Raw genomic sequence first — 26,826 nt, forward strand, 5'->3', positions numbered from 1 at the left:
TGGTTAGATAAAGTGTGGAAAGGTCACTGGGAAGTTTTCAGTCAGTTGCTGGTAATTGTTTTTCAACAGAAAAGGCACAAACATAGTGTCTTGGGTGATGACATATTTACCCATTAATCATAACAAACTTATGAAAATTGTAATTCCTCAATCTTTTTGGGGATACAGTTCTACTTTTCTAATATATAAAATATTCCTAAAATTTCTAAACTGTATACAGTAAGATCTCATATTTTGCCCGATTTCATTTTGCGTTTTTGAATTTCGTGAGCATTACCTAATGTAACCAAGTCTTATATTTGGCATAAAATATTGTGAGTTTTGCGAGATCCAGCCAGCTGAACGCTGTAATATTTTATGTTCCAGCATAAGTATGATTTTTGGTAACTGGTCAGCCGCACTCTCCCTTCCCCCGTGTGATGTCAGGGTATATAGGCAGCAGCCACACACTTCTCTTGCATCCGTTTCATGACTGCCCTGATGAAATGTGTCACCTTTATACTGTACCAGTATGTTTGAAGAATATAGTAAATAAATATAATTATAATAAGTGAAATTTTAAATACTGGGTTGTCATTTAGCAATCATTTCATGGGACATGAGACAGAACAGCTGGTCACCGACTTGTACGATGTCACAGCCCTCATACCAGTTACTCCCTCGCCATCCTACCGACCACCCGGGCTACTATTGTGTGCTTTTTTGGGTGGTGCTACCACCTGTCGAGTCAAGATAATGGCCTTTACCTCTACTGGGGGTCTTACTGGTGCTGGTGGGGGTGGGACAGACCCACCTAAGTGGCCTAATAAGGCAAAGGAGAAGCGGAACTATCATAAGGGAGTTAAGCTTGCCAAGTACTCGATGCAGGATAAGCAGCGTGTAATTAAATTACTTGAAGAAGGCCTAAAAACTAGTTTCCGGAAAGCACAATCAGGTCAATAAAAGCAGATTTTGTATCATTTAGAGGTTATAAATGGAAAAATCAGAGGTTGATGTAGAGTGGCCAGTCTATATTGTTATTTTTCCCATTAGTTTATGTATTTGCATTTGGCGAATTTGAATTTGGCGCAATTTTTCCAGTCTTATATTACTCGCGAAATACAAGATCTTACTGTACAGTAGCTACATAACTTTCAATACAGTACCTTTACTTTATATGACAAGAAAATTGGTATAAAGTGTAAAATTTTGGCACGTGTCTTTTAGTAGCTATGATTGTTATCAAGGAGGTGCCCCCCAAATTGGAAATTATTAAACTTAGACAAAATTTATTGGGAGGATCACGACTTTATTTTGTAAAGACATAATGTAGCGACTACTCTCAGCATTAGTAATGATTTGGTTTCTCTGGGACTTTCACTGCCGCATGAAACATCTTAGAAGTAATAATAATGTTCCAGTGTAGCGCAAGGAATGAATGACTGAGTTCACTTAGGAAGCTTCTGATAGCCCATTGTGTCCACTGCATTAGTGTTTCAGCAGATCAACAAGGTATCACTGAAAGATGTCTTGAATTTTGCAAAAAGAAACTAATGACTTGTGTACGGTACAGTGCAATATAACCCAACGTTAGGGCCAGTATTGCAAAGTTCAGCTCTACTGAAATCAGACCAGCTCAGTGATGGTTTATGTTAATTCACTAAGGGCAAGGATGCCATCACCTAATTGCTAATTCCAAAGTACAGGAAGGTAAATTCACAGTTGCATTTTATACTTAAGATCAAACTAGTATCTGTATTGTATTGGTAATTGTCAAATTGAATGTTACTATTTTATCATTGAAAGTTTCACTTCACAGTCGTTGAGATTTACCCAAACAAGCCATGGAAGAATAAGCAAAAGGTGATAGATTGAAAGATATTAATAATCAACAGCATCAGTCAAATTGGTTCAGTGTGTTTGTGAACAGTGTAAACCTATGCAAAATGCTAAGTACCAAGAGCTTATTTTCATTAGGTTCTCAAGATGAAGGATATGATTCTTGCTATAGCTTTTGAGTTGATGCCTCAGTCTTCTCCTCTCCACTAGGTAGCTTGAGCTTATACGAGTCACTCAATCCACTGTATCATTTATAATATGTGGGATTGATTGAGAAAGCCTACAGGTATATGGGTCTTCAGTAGCATCAACACATGCACTAAACCAGCAACTTGTTACACAGAAATATTCCTAACAAATTCTTCCTATCATCACCCAAAGATTAGCTACTCAGTTAGCATTCGGGTGGTTAAACTTCACATGGATTAAGTTGGGGGAGATTGAATCTTCTGTTAATCACTTTGCAGGGCAAATGTGCAGGTGATCCACATTTATACAGTTTACAGGTACAGTACTGTACCGTATTATGTCTGTGCTGAAGCTGAGTTCTTAGGATGGCTTTTTGGTAAAAAGTTGAGGTCTTGGTTCATGTAAGTACAGTACAGGATACAGTATATTTTTCAGGGGTTGAAATCTAAAGCTGATGGAGGGGCAGTGTTATCTTAAAACATGGAAATATTTGTCAAATACAGTACTGTAGTATGATTTTGTGACTGTATCAGCAACCAAATACAGTAATTTATTTTTTCAAATTCATGATACAGTGAACCCTCGAAGATCCGGACTAAAAGGGGGGACCACCTGTCCGGAAAAGTCGATTGTCCGGATTTTCCGGCGAATAATAAATAATATAAGAAACACCAAAAATACAGTACTAATGTAGTGATAAACAAATTACAGTATATAAACTATGCATTTACCTCTGATAACATAATGAGAAACATTGCATCATTACTAGAGTGAATGAAATAATATTCCCACAAACAACAATTGTCAACTCTGTTTATGTTTTCCACCTCCTAGGGCACCAGTGTCCAAGCAACTGACTGGTCAAGCAGCACCCACGGGCCTAAAATGTTCTTTGCTCTGGTTTGGGAAACTTCTAGGAGGCTTCTTAACCCAGAACCCCCTAATTTTTGGTCCGGATTTCCTGGGTCCGGATCTTCAAGGGTTTACTGTATAAATATGAGTAGTGTAATTTAATATACAGTAATCTCTCTGTTAGCTGGAATATTCAATCGATGGAACTTTCCAATAGCCAGAATTTTTTTAGCATTCCGAGAAATCTGTGGAAAATCTTCATTCCGGGTATCCGAACAAATTTCTGAGAGATTGCATCAGTGCATTTCTAGAAGATTCTGAGAAAATTTCCTTGCTTTGGACATTCAAATGAATTTCAGAGAGATCGTATCTTGTTTCTGATTAAAGGAGGCATACTAGTGGGTGGGTAGGCTCAGAGTCCTCGTCAGCTGCGAATGGCCACTACTATCACGTGACTGCATGGGATGCCTATGATTGGCTGATGTACATTATCTTGCAGCCTATCTCCTCAAACTCTGGCATCATGAAACTTAGTTCATTGTCTGCTGCCATTGTACAATCTTGTTCACTTGCTCATTGCTGTTTTAACATAATATGATCTGTGTTGTACAGTACACTGTACTGTGCAGTTGCCTCAAAGAGTAATGAAATTCAAAACAATGAGTCCCCAAAGAGATACAAAATCTTGGAGGATTGGTAAAAATAGTCCAAAAACATTAGTACTGCATGCCAACCCTCAGATATGAGGATGTTACTTCGATTGATCTGTTACATCAGACTCCTTTATTATATTCAGGTAAATTTTTTTTTTATTTAAAAAAAATGAGAAATAATCTTTTCACAAAGAAACATCAACATACTCAGTACAGTACTGTACAGTATAAAATATTTGGTGATGCTTGGCTTCTGTTAGGCCGTATTTTTATTTCCCCATGGCTAGATACAATATATGCTCACCAGGAGCACTAAAGACAGGCACAGTTACAGAGTCAGTGCCAGATTGACCATAATGAAAACTTGGCCTTTGTCTGCTGCTAGAATCAAATTTGAGTCACATCTGTCACTCAGTTTACTTTGCCTAAGAAAAGTGACTGTGACCCAGGAACTTCTTACTTTTGATGAATTAGTGGTCAAAGTAATGGCCTGGGGTCAAGTAACTTCCCCTGTTTGAGCCTATACTAAATCCAGTTAACCTCTCCCTCCCTCCAAAATGACCTGAAATTTAATAAGTAAAGTACTGGTAAATTTGTGGTCCCTAGCGAAAAAATTGAGATCGCAGATGTCAGACTGATACCAAAACCTAGAAAATTAGTCTTGAGACCTATGTTACTGATAGGCACCAGTAGATATACAATACAGTACGGGTACGTATAGTACTGTACTGTACTATATATTTTTGGAATTGGATTACCCGAAGTTTTGTCCCCAGCTTATTGTCCCAGATGATTTAACACCCTAATGCTGCCTGGGGGTGGTTAGGTGAAATAAAAGGAAGGATGTATCTTTTGGTGATTCTTGGATTTTAATCCCAGTCACAGAATTAGAGAACTGCCTTGTTAGCTAGCAAGCTTCATAAAATAAGTTATCTTCACTCAAAGACCTGGTACAGTATTATTAACTCAACCAATAGTTAACTTAATTTCTCATTTTCAGTTTCAGAACTTGCTGAGCATGAATCATCAAGAAAATATTTGTGTTAGCTACAATGATGATGAAGGTGACAAGGTATGTATTCTGCACAACCTCTTACATTTTGATAATGTTATACAGTACAGTACTGTCAATTATGAAGTATTTTGCATGAAAATGCCATTTCTTAAAGGCATGATTTGTACTGTGAACTCTCAAGAAATATTAAGGAAAAAAATTAGTTTAACTAAGATTTTCAAAAGTTAATATTGAATGAGGGAAGATGCTAATACTGTATGTAGTTTATCATTTATGAAAATGTTGATTATAATTTTGTTCGTTTCAGCTTCCCATAGAGTCAGAGGAAGAGTACCGGGAAGCACTAAAGGTATGATTTATTTTATTTTAATTACAGTGATCCCTCGGTTAACGAGATTTCGGTTAACGATTTACCTTCCATAAGATTCTTAACTTCGGTTAACAAGCAGTCCCTCGATTAACGAGTTTTTTACGAGCCGACCTCAACATGTTTTTGCTTGCATTTGGCGGTCCACCAGCTGTAGTATTACTGTACTCCGCTAATATAGTAATCGGTTTTAGGGCTTAAATTCCTTACTATTTTAGTAAATATCAAGAAGTTTATACTATTCAATAATTTTAAATGTTTAATATTAACTTTTTTAGTCATTTTAACAATTATTGAACATAAGTGAAGGTAAAGAAACTAGTTTCTGGCGCGCCATCCAGCCTGTTAACACACCAAACAGGCGCTAGTCTCTCTCTTTTCAGTGGAGGTAACATCTTGCTTGAGACTCTCTTCAACTAAATGCTTTTTTCTGTGTTTGCAAGCAAATTATTGGTCATTTTGAAATTTATTTTACATATTGACAATATATAATGCAGTGCAGTGTTGATTTAAAGAAAATAATCTTGAATTACACCAAGAGAACTAAATTTTATGGGTGAAATGGCACCATGGGGTGACTTCTCTTCCACCCCAATGCCTTCTCTTCTCCTTTCTCCTCCACACCCATTCTAATTCCCATCATCATCATCATCCAGGAACCTTCTACATACACACCTCAAAGTAAGTGTACTTTTCTACCTTTTTTGTTGAATTTAGGCAATTTTCGGTGAGCTGGAACCAATTACCCAAAAACCCATTGAAACAATGGTTTCGGTTAACGACCAACCTGCTGGAACGGATTGTGCTCGTTAACCGAGGGACCACTGTATGAAGAATTAAATTAATCTTTGTGAACAAGTTTATGTTCTTTAATTAAAGAAAAAGGAATGATTGTAATTATTTTGTAGATATTTTTTACCGAAAAATTTTGAGTGTAAGTTGGGGTTTGTATCTTAATGAAATTTATGTATAAAATCTGAGTTGAATGAGCCATAAGTAAGATGCAGGAAATTATTGCAGAAAGAAATGTCACCTTTTTTAGATGTATGGATAATGTTGAAAGAATTATAGACTGTAAACTATCAGGAGTCACATGCATAAAATTCAAAGAGTGACCAATGTCATCCATCGGTACTGGCTTAAGCACTAGACCATTCCACCTGTTTTCCAGTTTTTGGGAGGTTTCAGAAACAAATGACAAGAGAGAGAAAATCTGACCATGTGTGTAATTTGCAGAACAGTAGTTAGTGCTGTCACCCATTATAGTTGGGGTTGGGACTCCACAATAATGTACATTACAGTGGTCCCTCGGTTAACGAACACAATTTGTTCCAGAAGGTCGTTTGTTAACCAAAAATTTCATTAACCGAATCCATTGTTTCAATGGGATATTGGGTAATTGGTTCCAGCTCACCGAAAAGTACATACAAAGTACAAAAAAAATGCAGTAAAGTACACTTACTTTGAGGTGTGTACAGTATGTAGAAGGTTCCTGGTTGATGATGAGAATTAGAAGTAGAGGTGGAGGAGAAGGGAGAAGAGAAGGAAGTGGGGATGGAGGAGAAATCACCTTTCAGGGGACCCATGCTTGATGCCGTCATTTCACCAATAAAATTTTAAGTTCACTAGGTGTAATTCAAGATTATTTTCTTTAAATCAACACTGCACTATATATTATCAATATGTTAACTAAAGTTCAGAATGACCAATAATTTCAATGAAAAATGCAAAAATATTCAAGATAACAACAAAATTATTGCTCTCTCAATTGTAAACAAAGCCAGACTGACGCCTGGTGGCCGACCCACGCATCTGATGGGTGCACAACTAACTAGTTCCCTGTACTGCATAGTACAGGGAACTAGTCCAAAAATCCGGACTGCTTGAGGATTGGGTCGGTCCGGATTTTCGGATTTTCCGGATTCTGAGGCAGTACTTTTAAATTTTAAATTTAAGGAGGAATAAACAAGAGATGAACAGGTACATTTTGATAGCTTATTCATTAGCAAATATAGCATGCTTCATTTATCAAAACGAGCAGTTTTAAAGAAAAAGCTGTGAATTCTAGAATTTTATTCTTTGCCTTTTTTATATCATAAATTGTAGACTTTCCAATGTCGTATGTTTCCATTAGAACAGTATTGCTTACACCACGTTCTAGTTTCTTAATTATTTCAAGTTTGTCACTCAGTATCAACGTGTTCTTCTTTCTCTTCACACAACGAAGTTTATCTACTTTAGGAGCCATTATTATGGGCTTGTACAGTACTCTGTAAATGGAAAGAGTAGGACTCAAAATTACATGCGTTGTCACAGTTTGATTGCGCTTTTTAAAGTGGGATCCTTGTGGTCGCTTGTTGTCACTGCGCAGCTGTGGCGCTCACGGGGATGGGGGGTTGGTTCCGAGGCAGAGGGCAGATTATTGGCCCTCACCTGTATCACTTGTATCAATTGTATCACTATCCACCACAGAGGCTTGCAGGGCCTCTTTGTCAAACCCCTCAAAGTCCATATAAGTCCATATCCTCACTATAATTATCACTATCACTGACTTGGGCCGGCTGTGTTGGGTGGCGGGTGAAGAACTCGGTAATGTTTTGATGACTGGGCGACCTTGTGTGCACCCTGCTCGCGCGCTCTCCGCAAAGGGTACACACCCGGAAAGTGAGCAGTCCGTGTTCGCAGGGTACCGCGTAAACGTGGAAACGCGAAAGTGGGACCGAAAGCGAGGGTTGACTATATATATATATATATATATATATATATATATATATATATATATATATATATATATATATATATATATATATATATATATATATATATATATATATATATATATATATATATATATATATATATATATATATATATATATATATATATATATATATATATATATATATATATATATATATATATATATATATATATATATATATATATATATATATATATATATATATATATATATATATATATATATATATATATATATATATTTTAGTGGGTCTAAATGGTCGTAAAATGGGAAACTTGGGGCTGGGTGCCTGGAACCAATTAGAATAAATCCCATAGGTTTATGTAATTTCGGACAACGTCCATTTCGGTTAACATCACGTTTCCAAGAACGTATCTACGACGTTAACTGGCGCATGTCTGTATATCTAAATGAAAGATCAATCTTGCACATTTAGCTCATATCTTTGTATTATAATTCTTATTTCATTGCCATTGTTATCTTGATTAAATTTCTTTTTAGCTCAGAAACCTTAAATAAATGCACATTTGTATTCTCTCCTGTTGCTCTTGTTTCCCATTGATATCACATAAAAGTTTATAGAATCAGCTTATACAGTACTTCATTTTCAATGGGTTTCATTCTATTCAAAGTGGGAGATATATTTCCACCTTGTCAATCTGTATGCTTTTGCATGTACAGTACATGTACTGTACTGTATGCCTCTGACCTTATCCATTTAAGAAGCCACTGTCAGATTGCTCTTAGTCAAGCTGTTATTTTCATTAATTGAGGCTGTTATTGTCTAGAATAATTATTAATTTTTAATTATTGATGAAATTATGCTGGGTTTTCTTTAAAAAATTTATATGTCATGAAAGGGAAAAATTATTATTATTTTTTATTTCAGATTGCAAAGAAGAAAGCTGAAGCACATGACAAAATGGTGTTAGATATTACTCGCCAGGGTGGACTTCCTACCATGCTCTCTTTCGTTTCCTCAGGAATAAAGAGAGTCAGCTCCTCACCCCCAAAAGAAGGAGGAATATCATTTTTCAAAGCTTCTTCACCACCTAAGGATTCCCAAGGATTTGTTGCAAAAGCAGTTGGGAGTGAAAGGAAACTGTTCCCGGGATTCTTCTCACCAGACAGAGGTAAATTTTGTGGGCTATTCCACAAATCTATATTTTTACTGTGATACCTATAAGATCTTGCACATTTATCGGTTTAATAAAAAAAAAGTGACGTTTATTTTTTGCAAAACAAAAGACAACAGAGTGAGCCCATGACAAATCATGCCAAAAACATGGAATTTTGCATTACATTCACTAAGATTTTCTATGGTGACTTGGTGTATGGCAGTGGTCTATACTTGAAAACACTAGATCTGAAATATTAGCTCAATCACAGTCTCAGTTCAAAAGTTATGACCTTCCCCCCACCCTCCCATTTTCAGAGGCTATTGTACTACTAAATTTCTTGGCCCCTAAATGAGCTAGGAGAATAATTCAAAGAGCATCTGAAATCTAGCAAATGTGGTGGTTGGGGATCTAAGGGAATAATGTGCTTGGCCAAGAATTGAGGACTCAGAGAAATTATTTTTAAGACTGTCTCTCATAGGCTTTGATTAAGTTATCGGTGTAAGACATATATCAATCTCTAGTGAAATGTAATGAGTCTAACAGCACATTATAGTGAGTACAGTATTAATGTGACCTGCACAAAAAGCCTAACTTTAGCTGTTTTTCTAGTGCATTCTGATGTCTACACTACACCCCTATACCTTCATTCCCCAGTCACTATGTGTATGTCTCACCATGATGTGTAATGTGAGACTGTGGATTCACTAGGTGTGAGGATGGATATTATCAGGGTTGAATAGTATTACAGGGTCGTGTACCCACTGTTGCCAAGGTGATATTGTGAATGGTAGGCGATGACAGGTGTTGGTATCTAGATGATATTCCACCCCAAAGAATTTGCTATACAATTATTATTGCTCCTCTGTATATATATTTTGTTCTAGACAGTCCTCCTGGCCTTTGTACTTATGTTCTCAGAGATATTACTGTAAAGAATTTCCTTTTTCTCACTTCTAACTAGCACCTTCCCTTGCATCCAGAGTCTAGGCTTCATGCCCGCATCATATCAGCTCAACATTCCTCCCATTTCCCTTCTATGTCCCCATATTTACCTCCTTTAATACAGTTATGTCTACATGTTTTAATACATCTGTTACTTTCATTTATTTGTTACTCTGGTTTAATTCTTTGCTCATTGTTTCCTTTCCTGGATTTCTAAAGTACCCCTGGTGCTTCATTTCCTCCTTTCTGTGTTCTTACAGTTTAAAAATTTTTTCTCACTTTTCCTTATCTACAGTGGGGTATGCTATAACGAACGTAATTGGTTCCAGAACCTCGTTCGTTATAGCATTCGTTCGTTATAGGATTAATCCGTTCCAGGCCCCCAAATACAACCACTTAACACTGAAAAAATTCTGTGGAAAATGTAAAAATTACGGTACTTTATCTTACCTTAGTGTTGTTCAGCATGCAGGACAGGAGGCAGAGGGGGAGGGGGGAGGAGAGAATTATTGAGAAGAGGTGGAAGGAGAGGAGTCATCCTTCCTAGCCCTCTTTGGTGACTGTCTCACAGGCACTTTGTCTGTAGGTTCTTTTGTTATCTTTGTAAAGAAGGAATCCAGGGTTGGCTGCTTCAACCTTGATTTCTGGACCTTCCAAAAGTAGTTCATAACATTGTCATTGAACACACTGATGGCCTTTTGCACAGAACCAACATCAGGATGATAATCCTCAGCAAGCTTGGACAGTTTGCTCCAGCAAAAGAATGCATCCTTGAGATCTTTGGCTGGAATGATGCGGCTTTCCTCCTTGTCCTCCTCCTCCCCTGACTCCTCAGAAGTTAAGCTCCGCTTCAGTGTCTCGTTTTCCTCTTTGTGAAGCTCAAGCAGTTCCTCAGTGGACAATTCCTTACTGTGCTCTTCCACCACCTCCTCAACATCATCATCATCCACTTCCAGGCCCATGGAATTGCCCAGAGCCACAATTTCATGAGCAACAGCCTCTTCTTCTAACTCTTCGAAGCCTTCAAAGTCTCTTTGAAGGACACATTCAGGCCACAATGGCCTCCAAGCAGCACAAAGACACCTCACAGTAACCTCTTTCCAGGCTGAGGTAATTAAAAATACAGCATCTGCTATATTGAAGTGACTCTTCCAAAATTCCTTCTAGCTAACATCACTGGAAGAAGTGGACGCAAAACATTTTCTAAACAGTGCCTTTGTGTACAGCTTCTTAAAGTTAGAAATTACCTGTTGATCCATGGGCTGGATGAGAGGTGTTGTGTTGGGTGGCAAGAAGTGCACAGTGATGAAGTTCAACTCCTTTGGCAATTCAACCATCAAATTAGGAGGGTGGGCTGGTGCATTGTCCATCACCAACAAAGCTTTCAGTGGAAGATTATTCTCCCTGAGGTATTCCCGAACACTGGGTCCAAACACCTCAATCACCCACTCAGAGAATAAATTCCTGGTCACCCAAGCCTTTGGGTTTGACCGCCACATAACACCAAGGCGGGTCTTCCTAGTGTTTTTTAAAGCTCTGGGGTTTTCTGCATGGTACACAAGGAGTGGCTTTATTTTGCAGTCACCAGAAGCATTAGCACAAAGAAGGAGGGTAAGCCTGTCTTTCATTGGCTTATGGCCAGGGACAAGTTTCCTCCTTGGTAATGTATGTACGGCAAGGCATTTATTTCCACAAAAGTCCAGTTTCATCACAGTTGAATACCTGCTGAGAAACAAAGCCTCCCTCTTTAATAATATTCAAAAAAAATGTCATGGTGTTCCTTAGCGGCTTCCTTATCGGCACTAGCAGCATCACCATGTCTCACAACACTATGTATTTTATTTCTCCTGAAACCAGTAAACCACCCCTTGGTACCCATAAACACTGGCACATCACTATCACTTGCACTGGGAGTCTTGGCTTTAAGGTCCTCAAACAATTGTCTGGCCTTCTTACAAATTATAGCTTCACTAATGCTATCACCTGCCATTTCTTTCTCCTTTATCCACACTAAGAGTAAATTTTCCATCTCCTCAATCACATTACACCTTGCTTTGCTAAGTCTAGAGATTCCCTTAGCCACTTGCACTGTTTTCAACTCCTCTTTATTCTTTAAAATTGTACATATAGTCGATTTAGCCATCCCATACTCATCACTAAGTTTCGCAATGCTTGTTCCATCCTCACGTTTCTTTATGATTTCTTTCTTAGTTTCAAGAGTTATGAGCTTTCTCACTCGCTTTGGACGATTCATTGTCACAATTGTACACTTGTATAACAAAATATTTATACAAATAACTCTATTTCCACATCAAAAGACGAAATTTCAACAATAACAGTGGTGCACTGGCTACACAATGAGACAAAGATGGCGCCTGACGCTCTTGTTGTGGGTCGCGGTACAACAATATTCATGCGCCAGGCGAAATAATCCGGTATTCATACGCATTCGTTGTAGGAGTTGCGTTCGTTATAGCATTCTCAATTTTCTAGGTAAAACCGTTCGTTATAGGAATATTCATAGTAGGATCCGTTCGTTATAGCATACCCCACTGTACCTATTTTCACCCGTTTACTTTTGTTCATATTCATTGTCAACTTCTAGTACACATTCTTCCAGACTCATTTGTAACTTTTTGATTGAATTACTCTCTAGAACAGTGTTATTCACAAATAGTATCTAACTTGCTTCCCATATACATTATATATTTCACCAAATTTGCCCCTCTGTCCATCACCCTTGCTTTCACCTTTCTTAAAAACCCATCCATGAAAATATTAAACTCCAGTGGTGGTATTACACATGAGGAACATGATCTTGTTTCCATTGGGAACTAGTTACTCATTTTCTAACAAACCAGTCTGTGGACAGCATTCAATAGTTCCCACTTATCCCATCTATTTCCAGTTCTCCCTACACTATATAAGGTGTATACAAAATAATGGCACAAACTGTAGCAGCAAAAACACCTGAACAAATAGACATGTGACACTTAGTGACAGGTGGGAGTTTTAATATAATTTCTACCTGAGCTCCCTTAGTTTCTTGGATGACAGCTAATTGTTAATCAATAATGAGATGAAGTGACAGTTCATTTGTCATGTGAGAGCACATGAAGGACATCCTAGCAGTATGCTTGACCACATAATCAGACATTTCTATTTTGTTTAAAAGACATTGACTAGGATCATGTACCTGGATATGTTGGAACAGTTTGTGCTTCCATAGCATTAGGAACTACAACAGAATACAGTATTGTATTTCAAAAGAATGGGACACCCCCACACTGGTCCTTTAGTATGTGACACCTTGGTACACATTTTCTTGGGTGATGGATTGCTCTAGACAGGCTGAACACTTGTTCCTTGAAAAACTTTATGTACAGTGAACCTTTATATGAGTCTTCAGGACTTGCACAGCAGAATCACTGAACCTGTTATGAGTTTTCAGGATTTTAACAACAGAATTATTAAACCTAATATGAGTCTTCAGGACTGGCACAACAGAATCATCAGTGATAGTTCCACAAGCCCACCAGATATGTTATCATTTAGGTGTCCTCCAAGCAACTAAGGGTGCTCACATAGAAATTGTATACTGAATAACAAACTCCCATCCATTCTTAATATACTGTAGAACAGAAAGCAGAAGACAGGCAATGATCATTATACGATGAGGTTAGGGACCTCAAAAAGCCATCGCTAAGTGATCGATCGCATAATGATATTAATAACTTATGGGGGAAAATAAGTTCCGTTCTCGAGCCCTTGACGAGCCCAAACAAGTTTTATATCCTGCTGCTATAATGATTGATACTGTCTAAATAACTCATAATTTATAAATAGACATAAAATCAATAAATTTAAACAAAATAAGGAATTATTTTCATTTAGCATACATGACATTTACGTGTACAGTAATAAGTTGCGATTTCCCAGCTGTCACTTCAAGTAATTTCAGGTAGACATACGTGTAGACATAGTAATTTTCTTCAATAATTTTTTTTTTACCGTTTTTTTTTACTGTTTACAATCTTTCATACAGAACGTGCCCCCCAAAATAAAGGAAATGATTATAATAATGCAAAATATTTTAGCGTAAAATAGAAAAACATATTTTACATCCCCGTGAGTGAGTGTAGATCATGGGAGTGGGAGGGGGCTCAGGAGTTTGTATCTCAGTCTCCAGTCAAGCTGTGAGCTGCCTTATTGTTATTTTTTAACTTGCAGTTTTGGGTAGATATGTGTGATTTTCTTCATTTTATTTATGCTGTTACATGCACACACAACTGTTCATAAAAAAATTAAAAAAAAAAAGACAATTGAGGTGCCGAGAATGGGAGTGGAGTAAGCACCAAAATCACGATTTGGAGATATGGTCACAGGCGTGTTCACTGGCCTTTGTTTTACATGATCAAGCCTGACTGAGTGCCGCTTACACTACTGCAAGATTGAGAATTTCATTGGAAGAGCATGTAACTAATAAACCCAGTTTCGTGAAAATTTGGTGATGTGGCATATGGGGCTCAATTTTCCCCAGGCAACATTCCTTTTACTGTACAATCCAACTTTTGTGGAAAGATTCATTGAAATCCATGCTGTAGTTTCCATGGTACATAAACTTAAAATGCGATTTACTCAAAACAGGCATTTTGGAGATACGCCATTACCACTCCAGGTGCCTCAATTATAATGTCAGAAACATAAAGGGAATAAACATTTCTTATGTCCCCGAGAATCATGGGAAGGGTAGCACCATGAGAGGGAGGTGCAAAGTGTCAGTATCTCAGCTTCCCAAGGTGTCAGAGCTGTGTTATTTTTATTTTCAATTCGTATTTTCAGGTAGATACAGTACAGATCCACCACTTATTTTCTGGCACCCTTGGTTCCAAAGCCTTGCCGGATTATTTGTTTTGCCGGACCAACCTAGGTCAGGTAATATTCAATACACCTCTGACCCACTCATTATACACTTCCTGTGTCTCTAAAGCACCATGGACTGCTAGAAACTTAAATTAAACAAATATTAATTGTAAATTAAATGTGAACAAAAATCATAATTTTGAGCAACATTACTGTACACACTTTGTACTCAAATGTACTAAACTAGACGAAAATTTTTATCTCTTGTGTAAACTAGGGATTAAACATTTATTATGTGTGTGGGAGCTAGCATAAGAGAATGAGGGAGAGCGGGAGTGATGTTCTTTCATGGCTCCGCTGTCTATTACTAGTGACAGAATTGCCAAATGACAATGCAGTGTTTTATCTTTTAATTATTTGTATTATTTTTATTTATTCACCACATTTACTGGTAAACAGTTTATACAGTAGAACCTTGATAAATCAAATTAATTGGGGGTAGACCCCAGTCCGAAAAATGCAAAAGTAAAAAAAAAAAAAATATACGGGGAGGGGCTGCTTATCCGAACTGTTTAAAGAAAATCAGTTGTTGTTATGTTATTACTGTACTTCAACAGCTAAGGTATTTAAGTGTATAACGAGGTCATGTGGAAGATAAGTGTTTATCTGGAAGCACTGGCAGAGGGAAGGGGGGGGTAGCACAGGTGGGTGGCTCCCAACCCCAAAGATTCCTTAACACTTCTTTATGCATTTTCACCATAATTTGCATATAATTTAGATTCATTTGGTGCCAGGTTGATAAAATATTATCCTAAAAGAAACGGCTTTCCTGAAGAAAAAAATCCCACAGTGAACATCATGAGTCCTTTGTTTACAAAGGGCAAACAGCTGATTGGCTTACCACAACGTCTGTGTTCAACACTTAGTATTTAGTACAGTACAGGAGTGTATTTATCATCACTTAGTAAATACTATTGTAGTGTATTTATCATCACTTGATAAATACTATTGTAGTGTATTTATCATCACTTAATAAATAATATTGTAGTGTACAATATTGTATATCTGCATATACACTGGTTTATTCATTAATCATTTGTCTAAGCATATATGTAGCCAAATTGAGCCATCATATAACACTCAAAGGTAGTAAATAATGTTGTTATTATCCTTTAGGCCCCGGGTGACGTTTCAGAACGTCCGCCTATTTCTGCCACGTTTTTTTTTTTCGGGGGGGGGTTGATTTTTTTTTATTTATTCTTGCGGGGGGTACTGCCAGCAGCACCTTAACCCGGGGCTTAAGGGTTAAAAGTATATTACATCAACAATAAAAAGAAATATGAAACAGAATTCTCTGGGTTGAAATTCACACTTTAGTCTGGTTGTCAACAACTGTTTTCACCGAGATGATTGTTATTTACTGTAAAGTGTTATATGTAAGGAACCACAGAATTTGTCTTATGAATAAAGAGAAAACTTTATAGTGTACAGTACTATAAAGATAAAAATAAGAACAAATAAGTGTAGGAGAATATTGTAGGAAGGTATCTTCATATCAAATATTATACAGTGTGATATTGTGACTCCTGATACAGCTTTTCATTTTATTTTCAAGTCATATTACAAATTAAATACAGCATTGTATTTTTTATCTATTACTGAAGATGTTATATTAATCATAATGAACCATAAACCATAAGAGGCCAATTGTATGAGAATATAATACTGAATCAATAAATAAATAAACCTGACAAATACAGCGGCATCTGATCAGCCTCAGCCTGCTTACATACTCAAGTGTCTAAGTTCTCAGTAGTCCTATAGCAAATCTGATTAGACCAATGTACAGTATTCAGTAAGTGTGGTTTTTTTATTTATCTTACCCATTTCTTGAAAAAAAATGTATTTCTGGTGACCAGAGCACAGACCTCAGAGTCCCAAAAAAGCAAATTCCGATATATTGAATTCCGATTTATCGAGGTTTTACTGTAGTACTGTATTACTTTATGTATAGCATCTCAAAAAACTATCTGTCCACGCTCTGTGTGAAACATTATGAGATCACATATCATTATGATATGTATTGGGACTTGCATTTTCAGTAATATCTCTGCTAGCCAGAATTGAAATTTGCTAGGAATTTTTCTGGAAATAATCTCAATTCTGAGTTTGAAAATTCCAAGAAAAACACTGGAAAATATCAACAAATATTTATTTATGGGTTTGAGAATAAATTTTCAGGGCATTCTGAAAGATTGCATTGTGCTCCAACCCATCCCCACAGCCAGGCATGTGGGTGGTCTAGCTGTTCGGATCACTTAGTTCATATTCTGCTGCCATTTTAGAAGGTTGTTCCCTTGTTAGGTGCTGTTTTTGTGTACAATTTGCATTGTGCAGTGCTGTACATTACTGTAGCAGAAAAAAATCAGCCAAGAATATAGTGTTAAAATAGTGTTAAGAATGTAAAAAGAGATTATAGTTACGTATACAGTATGCCAGGATAATTCGCAGGTTTTTATTTTGCGGTCCTATTATTCGCGGATGATACCCTGGATGTACCCAACAATGTCTGGGTAGTTTAAAGTTGCTGGCATTTTCGAGTCCAAGACAGGGAGCCATTCGTTCTAGAGACATAATTTCCTTTACCTGTATTGTATGTACAGTGATCCCTCGGTTAACGAACACAATTCGTTTCACAGAGTTCGTTAACCGAATCCATTGTTTCAATGGAATATTGGGTAATTGGTTCCAGCTTACAGAAAAGTACATACAAAGTTAAAAAAAAAATGCAGTAAAGTACACTTACTTTGAGGTGTGTATATAGAAGGTTCCTGGTTGATGATGATGATGAGAATTAGAAGTGGGGGTGGAGGAGAAGGGAGAAGAGAAGGAAGTGGGGATGGAGGAGAAATCACCTTTCAGGGGACCCGTGCTTGATGCAGTAATTTCACCAATAAAATTTTAAGTTCACGAGGTGTAATTCAAGATTATTTTATTTAAATCAACACTGCACTGCGCTATATCTTATCAATATGTTAACTAAATTTCAGAATGACCAATAATTTTAATGTAAAAATGCAAAAATATTCAAGACACCAATAAAATCGATGTTCACTCCATTGTCTACAAAGCCAAACTGATGCCTGGTGGCTGAGTCAAGCAGCTGATGGGCGCACAAAAAACTAGTTCCCTGTATTGCATATATTATCAATATTTTAAGTAAATCTTAAAATGACTAATAATTTTAATATAAATATAAAGAGCACAATTTTCTTGATATTTACTCCACTGGAAATGAATGCAAACATAGAAAAGATTACTGAATTGGCAGACTAGCCCATCAGCTGATCAGCTGATGCTCACAACAAAACTTGTTTTTCGTAAGGATTTCGTTAATCGAAGTTTTGTTCGTTAACCGAATTGAAGATCCTTATGGGAGCTAATTCATTAACCGAAATTTCGTTAATCAAACCGTTCGTTAACCGAGGGACCACTGTATGTGTGTGTATGGAGAGACAGACACACACACACACACAAAACACATCCAGATAAATAATAATGGGAAAATCCTCTCACAAATAATAATCAGAAACAAATTTAGTATTAAAAATGTTGAGTCTACCTTCAAGTTTACTCCGTGCATGGCAGTTGCCGTCGAGGGAGCGATCTCTCGCTCTTTATCTACCAATAGTGATGTCCCACAGTGTTCTGTTCTTTCACCTACTCTCTTCCTTCTTTTTATCAATGATATACTTCACACTACAACTAATTCTATCCACTCTTACACTGAGGATTCTACTCTTCACTTTTCTTCACATTTTACCCTTCTCCTTAACGCTCAAACTAGATCTGTTTCCATTGCTGATATTAAGTCTATCAATGTGGATTTGTGCAGCATCTCCGAATGGGGAGGTAGAAACTTGGTTAAATTCAAAAGTACTAAAACTCGGTATTTACCAATTACACTTTCCTAAGTAGATGATCTCCGACCAATCACATTTCAGGATGCTATCATTCTGCCAAATTCTAAAATAGATATGCTAGGCCTCACCATTTCCTCTAATATGTCATGGAATCCACACATCCTCAACATTGCTAAAGCTGCCTCCTGAAAGTTTGGAATGCTGTACAGATGCCGTATCTACTTCACTCCTGAGCAGTTGCTTCAAGTATATACGGGATTCATTCGTCCTAACTACTGCTCTCATATGTGGGGTGGCTCTTCTTCTGTCCAACTGTTAGATAGGGTGGAATCAAAGGCATTTCATCTTATTAACTCTCCTTCTTTTGTTGACAATCTTTCTTACCTTTCTCTTCACCACAATGTTACTTCATTCTCTCTTTTACAGGTACAGTACCTGTACTTTAACGGGCATTGTTTGGTGGATCTGGCATTCTGTGTACCGCCTGCAAGGCTGTGGGCTCGTAGCACACGTCTTGCCCGTGGTGCCCACCATTTCTCTGTGGATGTTGGTCACACTAGAATAACCCATTATAGTGCATCCTTCTTTCCTCACACAGCCAAACTGTGGAATGGTCTGCCTTCTTCTATGTTTCCGTACTCATACAATCCGCCTCACTTTAAAAAGCTGGTTTTCTGGCATCTTTGCGCTGTAGATTAACATTACCCTTTTCTTTTCTATTATTAATTTCTTTCTATTCTTATTTTTTTGCCCCCTAGGCCCCATTGTGAGTCGTTAACCTGTGCCTAGGTGGGCTAATCCTCGTTAAAAAAAAAGAAGGTAGTCGGTGCCTCAGTTATCATGTTTAAATTTTTGGTTGTGGAAACTGATGAAAAATATCTGTTCAGATTATTGCTCATTTCTCCTTTGTTATCAGTTAGTTTGCCGGTATCTGACTGTAATGGTCCAATCTTGTCTTGAGTTTTAGTTTGATACATTTTGAAAAATCCCTTAGGGTTTGACTTTGTCTCCCTTGCTACCTTCAGTTCATTATTCCTCTGGTTTTCTTATCTCGGTCTTAACACTACTGGCTAATACTTAAAAACAGTCTCATAGGTAAACTTCAGTATGATTTATTCTCCTACCTTATAGCTTTCCTTTCTCCAATAATATTCTTTAAATAATTATTTATGCTTTTGCAGTCATTGTTATTTGGTCTGAGTTTTCTGTATGGTATAATCTACCTTTGTGCATTAAGTAACTCATTATTTAGATTGTTATGAAGCTCGTCAACATTATTAATGAGATTTTCTCTGTTTGACAGATCTAAATCTAGTATATTATTACCCTGGGTGGGTTTGCCTATATGTTGACTTAAGAAACAGTACTGAATTGTTTCAAGAAAATCCTCTGATTCTGAGCTACCTGTAAATTGGTCTAATCTATTTGACAAAAGTTAAAGTCGCCTACTATACACACTTTGCTACATCTGGATGCTTGTGTATTTCATCCCAAATAAGTTGCTTCTTAACTCTCTTTAGATTAGGAAGTCTGTATACAGTATTACTCTTATAACTTATTTTTCCCTATCATCGGTTAAGTTTATAGAAATTGTTTCTGTATTCAGTTTAGTTTTTATTTCCTTATAGATTTCACACTTAAAATTATCCCTGACATAGATTGCTACCCTTCCTCCTTTCCCAATTTGCCAATTGGTATGAAATAATTTGTAACCTTTAATTTGGTATTTGACAGGTAACACTCGTGAGTCAGTTTATCCATGATTCGGTGAATGCTATTATATTGACTTTTTCGGTACATGCCAACTTCCTGATTTCATACATTTTATATATCTCATACTTCTACTTTTTATGTAGTAGACATTTAAGTGAGTCATTATCTGAGTCCTCTTTTTGTCGCATTTAGGTTTTAACTCTGCCTAATTTAGCTCTGTCATCATTCCTAGCATTATTTCTCTGTAACCTCTTGCTTTGTTTACCCATGCCCACCTCAGTCTTCTTGGCCCCTGTGCTCACATGTTCTTCCAACTGTTTAAAGATGTCGACATCTTTTGAACGGCCCTCTCGAGAGAGCCAGCCACATCCCTAGCATAAAGGTCCCTTCTGCCATAAAAGTTGTCCCAGTAGTCAATGATTGGGACTGATATTGACTTGCAACAACTGTCAAGATGGCTATTAACACCAATTGCTCTTAACAACCATTCATAGCCAACTCTCCTCCAAGGCAGGACACCACATATGATAGGGATCCCTCCCTTGATCTTAATATGCTCGATAGCTGCCTTGAATTTATCAGGAGCTCCTCACTCCTCCACCGGCCAATATCATTGCCTCCAGCGCTGAGGCAGATAATGGGTTTGTTCCTGTTACTAGACATGATATTGTCCATTATGACAACTTTATCTCAAACCCCAGCTCCTGGTAAACACACTGTCATCCTATTTTTTTTTTGGCACAGAAAGCTATCTAGGTACCTTACCTAGGAATCACCAACAATTAAGGTTTTCTTACCTTCCGTGACAGCCTTGTCCTTGACTATGTTACAGTCCAATTTGTCTACCATAGAACTGAAAAACTTAGTACACTTAGCTGTTGTCGTTTCCTTGTCTCTTTTCATCACCAGCTTGGTTGTTCCTCTCCTTATGACACCTCCACTCGCCTGTGTTGTTGTCGGACACAGACTCCCTCTTTCATGTTTTCCTCCTTCATCCTCACAATCACTTCCTTTAACTTCAAGTTTTTGCCCTTGACCTTCGCTAACTCAGCCCTCAAAAAGGCACAGAGCTACTCACAAGTAATATTAGCCATTGTACTGTCAGTTAATCCCTGGGAGCTAAATCAGGTGTGACCTTTCCTCTAGTGAGGTCAGCACACAAGTTGTTCAACAAATGATGGTTCAAAATAGTGGACTTACTATTCTAACTGTGTAATACGGACACATATCCCCAATAATGAATGATCATCGGAGAAAGTAACTATTCGAATCAATGCTGTAACTGGCTACCCTTTCCAAGGTTCCACAAGCCTGCCAACTATTAACATGGTACTACACAGGTGCATGCGTCAGATGGCTCAACTTTTCGGCGTTGTATTCGCCAAAATTTGGGAAGATAGTTGTTTCTTAAAGCTATACACTTGCCCAGAATCTCATGCGAGTCCTGGTAACATGTTCACTACTATTGAAATTTTTTATGGCCCTGTGTACAACAACATAGGGGAAATGCTTTTGCCATCTTAACAAAATAATTTCAGAAACAAAATTGTATAAACTGCTAAAATGTTCAGTGAGGCAAATATTTCACTATACAGGTATAACTCATGACTCCTTTGATTTTATGTGTTGGTCACATAGTGTTTACTATATGGTGTGTGGGGTGACGCTCACTCACCTTTCATCTCGTACAATACCTTACTGCAGGTGGATGAGAACAGTAGGGTCAGTATGCTACAGAGCCATGCCTACCAACCCTCCTGGGACGTCATGAGTTGCTTCTAGCATTTCGGAAATCATCGGACCTATCCTGGCAGATACTTTTTTGAGATACTGTTCAGTACAAAGATTGGGTTCTTCTACACACAAACCATCCTCTGGGCAACGTGACATGTTCAACTGCTTAGCCTGGTAATCACTGGGGACGGGCACAACCTCCCACACAACCCTTGTGGTTCGCTTGTGTTACGTCATTTTGAGATTGCATCATCATATCTCGGAATATTGCTTGTTGTTGCACATCAGTTTTTCAAACCAATGACAGTGCAGGAAAAGCATTCAGGTAGCAACCATCATAAAACCGATTTAGCACAGTTGCATAGCCGTAAATGGTGTTAATTTTATAACATCATAAAACTGAATGATTGTATATTGATCCATCGTATAATGGTCATTGACTGTAAAGATATGCTCATTAATTCATTGGTTATTACTGCTCCATGTGAGATTTTTTTAACACCCTATTTGTATGTATGAATGAATATATGTATGTATGTATGTATGTATGTGTATGTATGTATGTATGTATGTATGTATGTATGTATGTATGTATGTATGTTAGTGATGTCACGGTTGTCAGATTTCAAAGTTCTGCAGTTGCGGTTGTGGTATTCAGGAAGTCACAACTGCACAGTTGCGGAGGTTTGGTTTAACTTTAAACTTCAGTTAATGCTGTAACCTGTGTGAACTTTTCAACTAATCTTCCTGTGATTTTTCCCTGTGAAAAAGCCACAATTTTAGCAACATACTACTACACTTTAGTGTACAACTTGTACTCAAATGCACTAAGCTAAAGGACTAAAAATTTTATCTCTAGTGCAATTTATAAGATTTTTATCTGCAAATTAATTGCTGTCTTGCAAGGATTCCAACAATGTAAGTTATATTCTGCTACGTCAAGTCTGTGACATTTTATAAGAGAAAAACTTTAAGCCTTAACCAAATTCATCCTGTAAAATCCTGTTCACTGCCATCCCATCTCCCCTGCTGGCTGGGAGGAGGGGGGAGAGGGTGGTGGGGTGTTCACAGCCGACGAGGGGAGGTTGGTTGTCAGTGGAGGGGGAGGGGTGGTTCAGGTCAGGGACTCGGGATTATACAAGACAGGGAATTAAAGTTTTCTCTTATAAAATATTACTGCCTTGTCTTAGCAGAATATAACTTACATTGCTGGAATCCTTACAAGATAGCAATTAATTTGAGTATAAAAATACCATAGTTTGCACAAGACATAAAATTTTCAGTAATTTACTCACTACATTTGAGTACAAGTTTTACATTAAAGTAGTCATGTTTTGCCCCCAAATTATAACTTTTTTAATGGGGAAACAACAAGAGGTTTATGCTCATCAGATTGTCCATGTGTGAAAAGGGTCACAAATGGTGACCTGTAATTAAGCAAGTTACTCAAGATTTATCACTGCAAAGATCTAAAAACATTGTGCACTGTATCTATTATTGTAGCATATTGTACATAAAGCCAACATAGTGGTTGGAGGGCCCCACTGCCCAATGAATTTCTCGGCTCTCAGTCCTCGTTTGTGATTGTTTCACAACCTCAACAACTACATGGGTTCATGCGGTAGTTTCGGTTGTGGCGGTCGTGATAATTTATGCAGTTGTGAAGCTTCGTGACATCATTAATATATGTATGTATGTATAAAATTTAAAAATTCTTGCTCATGCTTGTAAATAGTAGATTTTTGGCTAAATGTGTAAGTTGTTATTTATGATAGTGTCTATGTCCATAGGTCCAATACCAGGTCTTGTGCAGGGTGTGTTGGTTTATGATTGTGACGAAGCACTAGTTTGTGATAAACACCTCGTCACTGCAACCACTCCCACAACAAAAAATGCTACTCCTGCCACCATATTCCTTCCACACACACAGTGCAGGAAGAGGTTACCTGTTCAGGAATTGCAAAACTCTTCCTCCAATTTACTTTTCAAGTTTGATGAATCCTGCAATACAATTAAGACTCAACCTCTAGACACTACCACCAGTGAAGATGTTTTTGGTGCAGGTGGTGGACAGTTACCTGGTGGTGGGGCTCGGCCGAGAGTGACACAGAAGCAGAGATGCATCACAGAACTGCCGCCTGAGTGGTTTACCTCATATATGACCAAGGTAAGAATATACAACTACATAGATGAGAAAAGTATCTGGACAGATATTGAGAAAGATTTGTGTCATAGTACAATAAACTCCTAGATATTTGCAGGGTTATGTTCCTGGAGTGCAGCAGATGAGTGGATACAGCATTCACCTCCTTTCTTAGAGGCTGTGGTTTGGTCCTTGGGTACTCCCAACTCACTCAGCTTTAAATAGGTACCTAACTTTACAGGTTAGGAAGTGAAAGCAGTTGAGTGAAGTGCTAGCCATGCTGCCTCCTTTAGTACCAGAGACTTCTACTGTACTGTATATAGTGTGCTATATTCACACTGTTCCTAATAGGCAGACATGCCCCTTGGGTATACATATCTATATATTTGGATTAGTGTAGCTTATGGGGAATAATAGGTTAAGGGGATTGTCCGGCTGGAATCCCCTTCCGTTTTGGGATGGATTTATATGCAATTTTAACACGTTAATTAGGATCATCCAACAGTGTTTCCATTATAATTTCAATAAATATGGACAATAACTTTTTAATATTATTGTTATTTTTATTATTTTTTATAATTGAAATACTATAGCAAACACTTTTGATGGCAATTATTTGTGTTTTTAATTATATTAAGAGCATGGACTGATAAGACTGTACTTCAATTACTAGAATTAAACAATTGTACTCATTTGACGATGAGAAAAAATATAATCCATAAAAATATACCCCAATTTTTTAGCATTTCTATTTGTAATTGGGTACTGTACTGTGTAGTACAGTAAACCCTTGATAACTCGGCACATATGGGGCTCTGGCCTTGCCGAGTTATCCCACATTCCAACTTATCGAGGCATTTCTCCCCTTTTATAAAAATACAACAATAAAAAATTATCGACCCATATATGTGTACAGTGGTCCCTCAGTTAACGAGCGCCTCGGTTAACGATTTACCTTCCATAAGATTCTTAACTTCGGTTAACGAGCAATCCCTCGATTAACGAGTTTTTACGAGCCGACTTCAACATGTTTTCGCTTGCATTTGGCGGTCCACCACCTGTAGTATTAGTCCGCCAATACAGTAATCGGTTTTAGGGCTTAAATTCCTTACTATTTTAGTAAATATCAAGAAGTTTATACTATTCAATAATTTTAAAAGTTTAATATTAACTTTTTTAGTCATTTTGACAATTATTGAACATAATTGAAGGTAAAGAAACTAGTTTCTGGCGTACCATCCAGCCTGTTAACACACCAGACAGGCGTTAGTCTCTCTCTGTTTTCAGTGGAGGTAACATCTTGCTTGAGACTCTTCAACTAAATGCTTTTTTTTCTGTGTTTCCAAGCAAATTATTGGTCATTTTGAAATATATTTTACATATTGACAATATATAATGCAGTGCAGTGTTGATTTAAAGAAAATAATCTTGAAATACACCAAGAGAACTAAAATTTTATCGGTGAAATGGTGCCATGGGGTGATTTCTCTTCCACCCCAATGCCTTCTCTTCTTCCTTCTCCTCCACCCCCATTCTAATTCCCATCATCATCATCATCCAGGAGCCTCCTACATACACACCTCAAAGTAAGTGTACTTTTCTTCCTTTTTTGTTGAATTTAGGCAATTTTCGGTGAGCTGGAACCAATTACCCAAAAACCCATTGAAACAATGATTTCGGTTAACGAGTTTTTCGGTTAACGAACAACCTGCTGAAACGGATTGCGCTCGTTAACCGAGGGACCACTGTACATGCAATTACTAAATGTAAAAAAGTAACACTTACCAGCACTGCAGGAGAAGAATGGTAGGTGATGCAGGTGGCCAGATATGCCAAGATTTTCCCAGATAATTTTATATAACTCGACATTTCCCGAGTTATATACAGTGGTCCCTCGGTTAATGAGAACAATCCGTTCCAGCAGGTTGCTCGTTAACCGAAAATCTCGTTAACCGAAACCATTGTTTCAATGGGTTTTTGGGTAATTGGTTCCAGCTCACCGAAAATTGCCTAAATTCAACAAAAATTTTAGAAATGGACACTTACCTTGAGGTGTGTATGTAGAAGGCTCCTGGATGATGATGCTAATGTGAATTTGAAGTGGGAGGTGGAGGAGGAGAAGGGAGAAGAGAAGGAAGTGGAGGTGGAGGAGAAGCATTTTACTGCTTCTTGGAAGGTGAGTCACCTTCCATGAAAATGTCAGGAACCTCTGGACTGACAGATTCTCCACCATGAACATCCTCTCTCCTTCTTAGAAGTGGAAGGCTGAGGGCTAGCATCATCCTTTCTCCTTCTTGAAGTGGAAGGCAGAGGGATAGCATCTTGTTCCCTCTGCCTTTTACTGAAGAAAGTGTCAATTGTGGTCTGTGGGGCATCTGTCCTCCTCACCATTAACTCATGTTTAAAGAAGGAGACCATTGAGTCCTCAACATGACACAAAGTTAGTTCAGTTTTTTCCACATCTGGGTGCTTTGAAGCCAGTTCCCTGAACTTCTCCCAGTGGTAAATCACATCTTTCAACTCTTTAGTTGACATATGGTCATCACTTTCAATTTCCTCCTCAACACTGTCAGCCTCTAACATCTCATCCAGTTGCTTCAAGTCATCAGGAGTAAGTTCCTCCTCATGAGACATCATAAGCTCTTCGACATCATCCTCTTCCACTTCAAGGCCCAATGACTGACCAATGGACACAATCTCTTGGTCCAACTCTGTTTCTTCCTCAAATCCCT

At 37.6% G+C, this 26,826-nt stretch overlaps 1 protein-coding gene across 3 annotated transcripts in view; it reads left to right on the forward strand.

The window, feature by feature from the left end:
• LOC121860538 overlaps positions 1–26,826 on the forward strand; it is an 87,884-nt gene that overhangs the window by 27,938 nt on the left and 33,120 nt on the right. For 2 of the 3 annotated variants that reach the window (XM_042357698.1, XM_042357700.1), the window contains exons 2-5: positions 4,513–4,584; positions 4,835–4,876; positions 8,545–8,788; positions 23,742–24,118. In XM_042357698.1, the coding sequence (XP_042213632.1) occupies positions 4,513–4,584; positions 4,835–4,876; positions 8,545–8,788; positions 23,742–24,118 (735 nt within the window). The remainder of the gene's footprint in view (positions 1–4,512; positions 4,585–4,834; positions 4,877–8,544; positions 8,789–23,741; positions 24,119–26,826) is intronic. The other variant, XM_042357699.1, reaches the window with a different exon arrangement.

This window comes from Homarus americanus, unplaced genomic scaffold (assembly GCF_018991925.1).
Source record: "Homarus americanus isolate GMGI-L3 unplaced genomic scaffold, GMGI_Hamer_2.0 scaffold5794, whole genome shotgun sequence".
NCBI lineage: Eukaryota > Metazoa > Arthropoda > Malacostraca > Decapoda > Nephropidae > Homarus > Homarus americanus.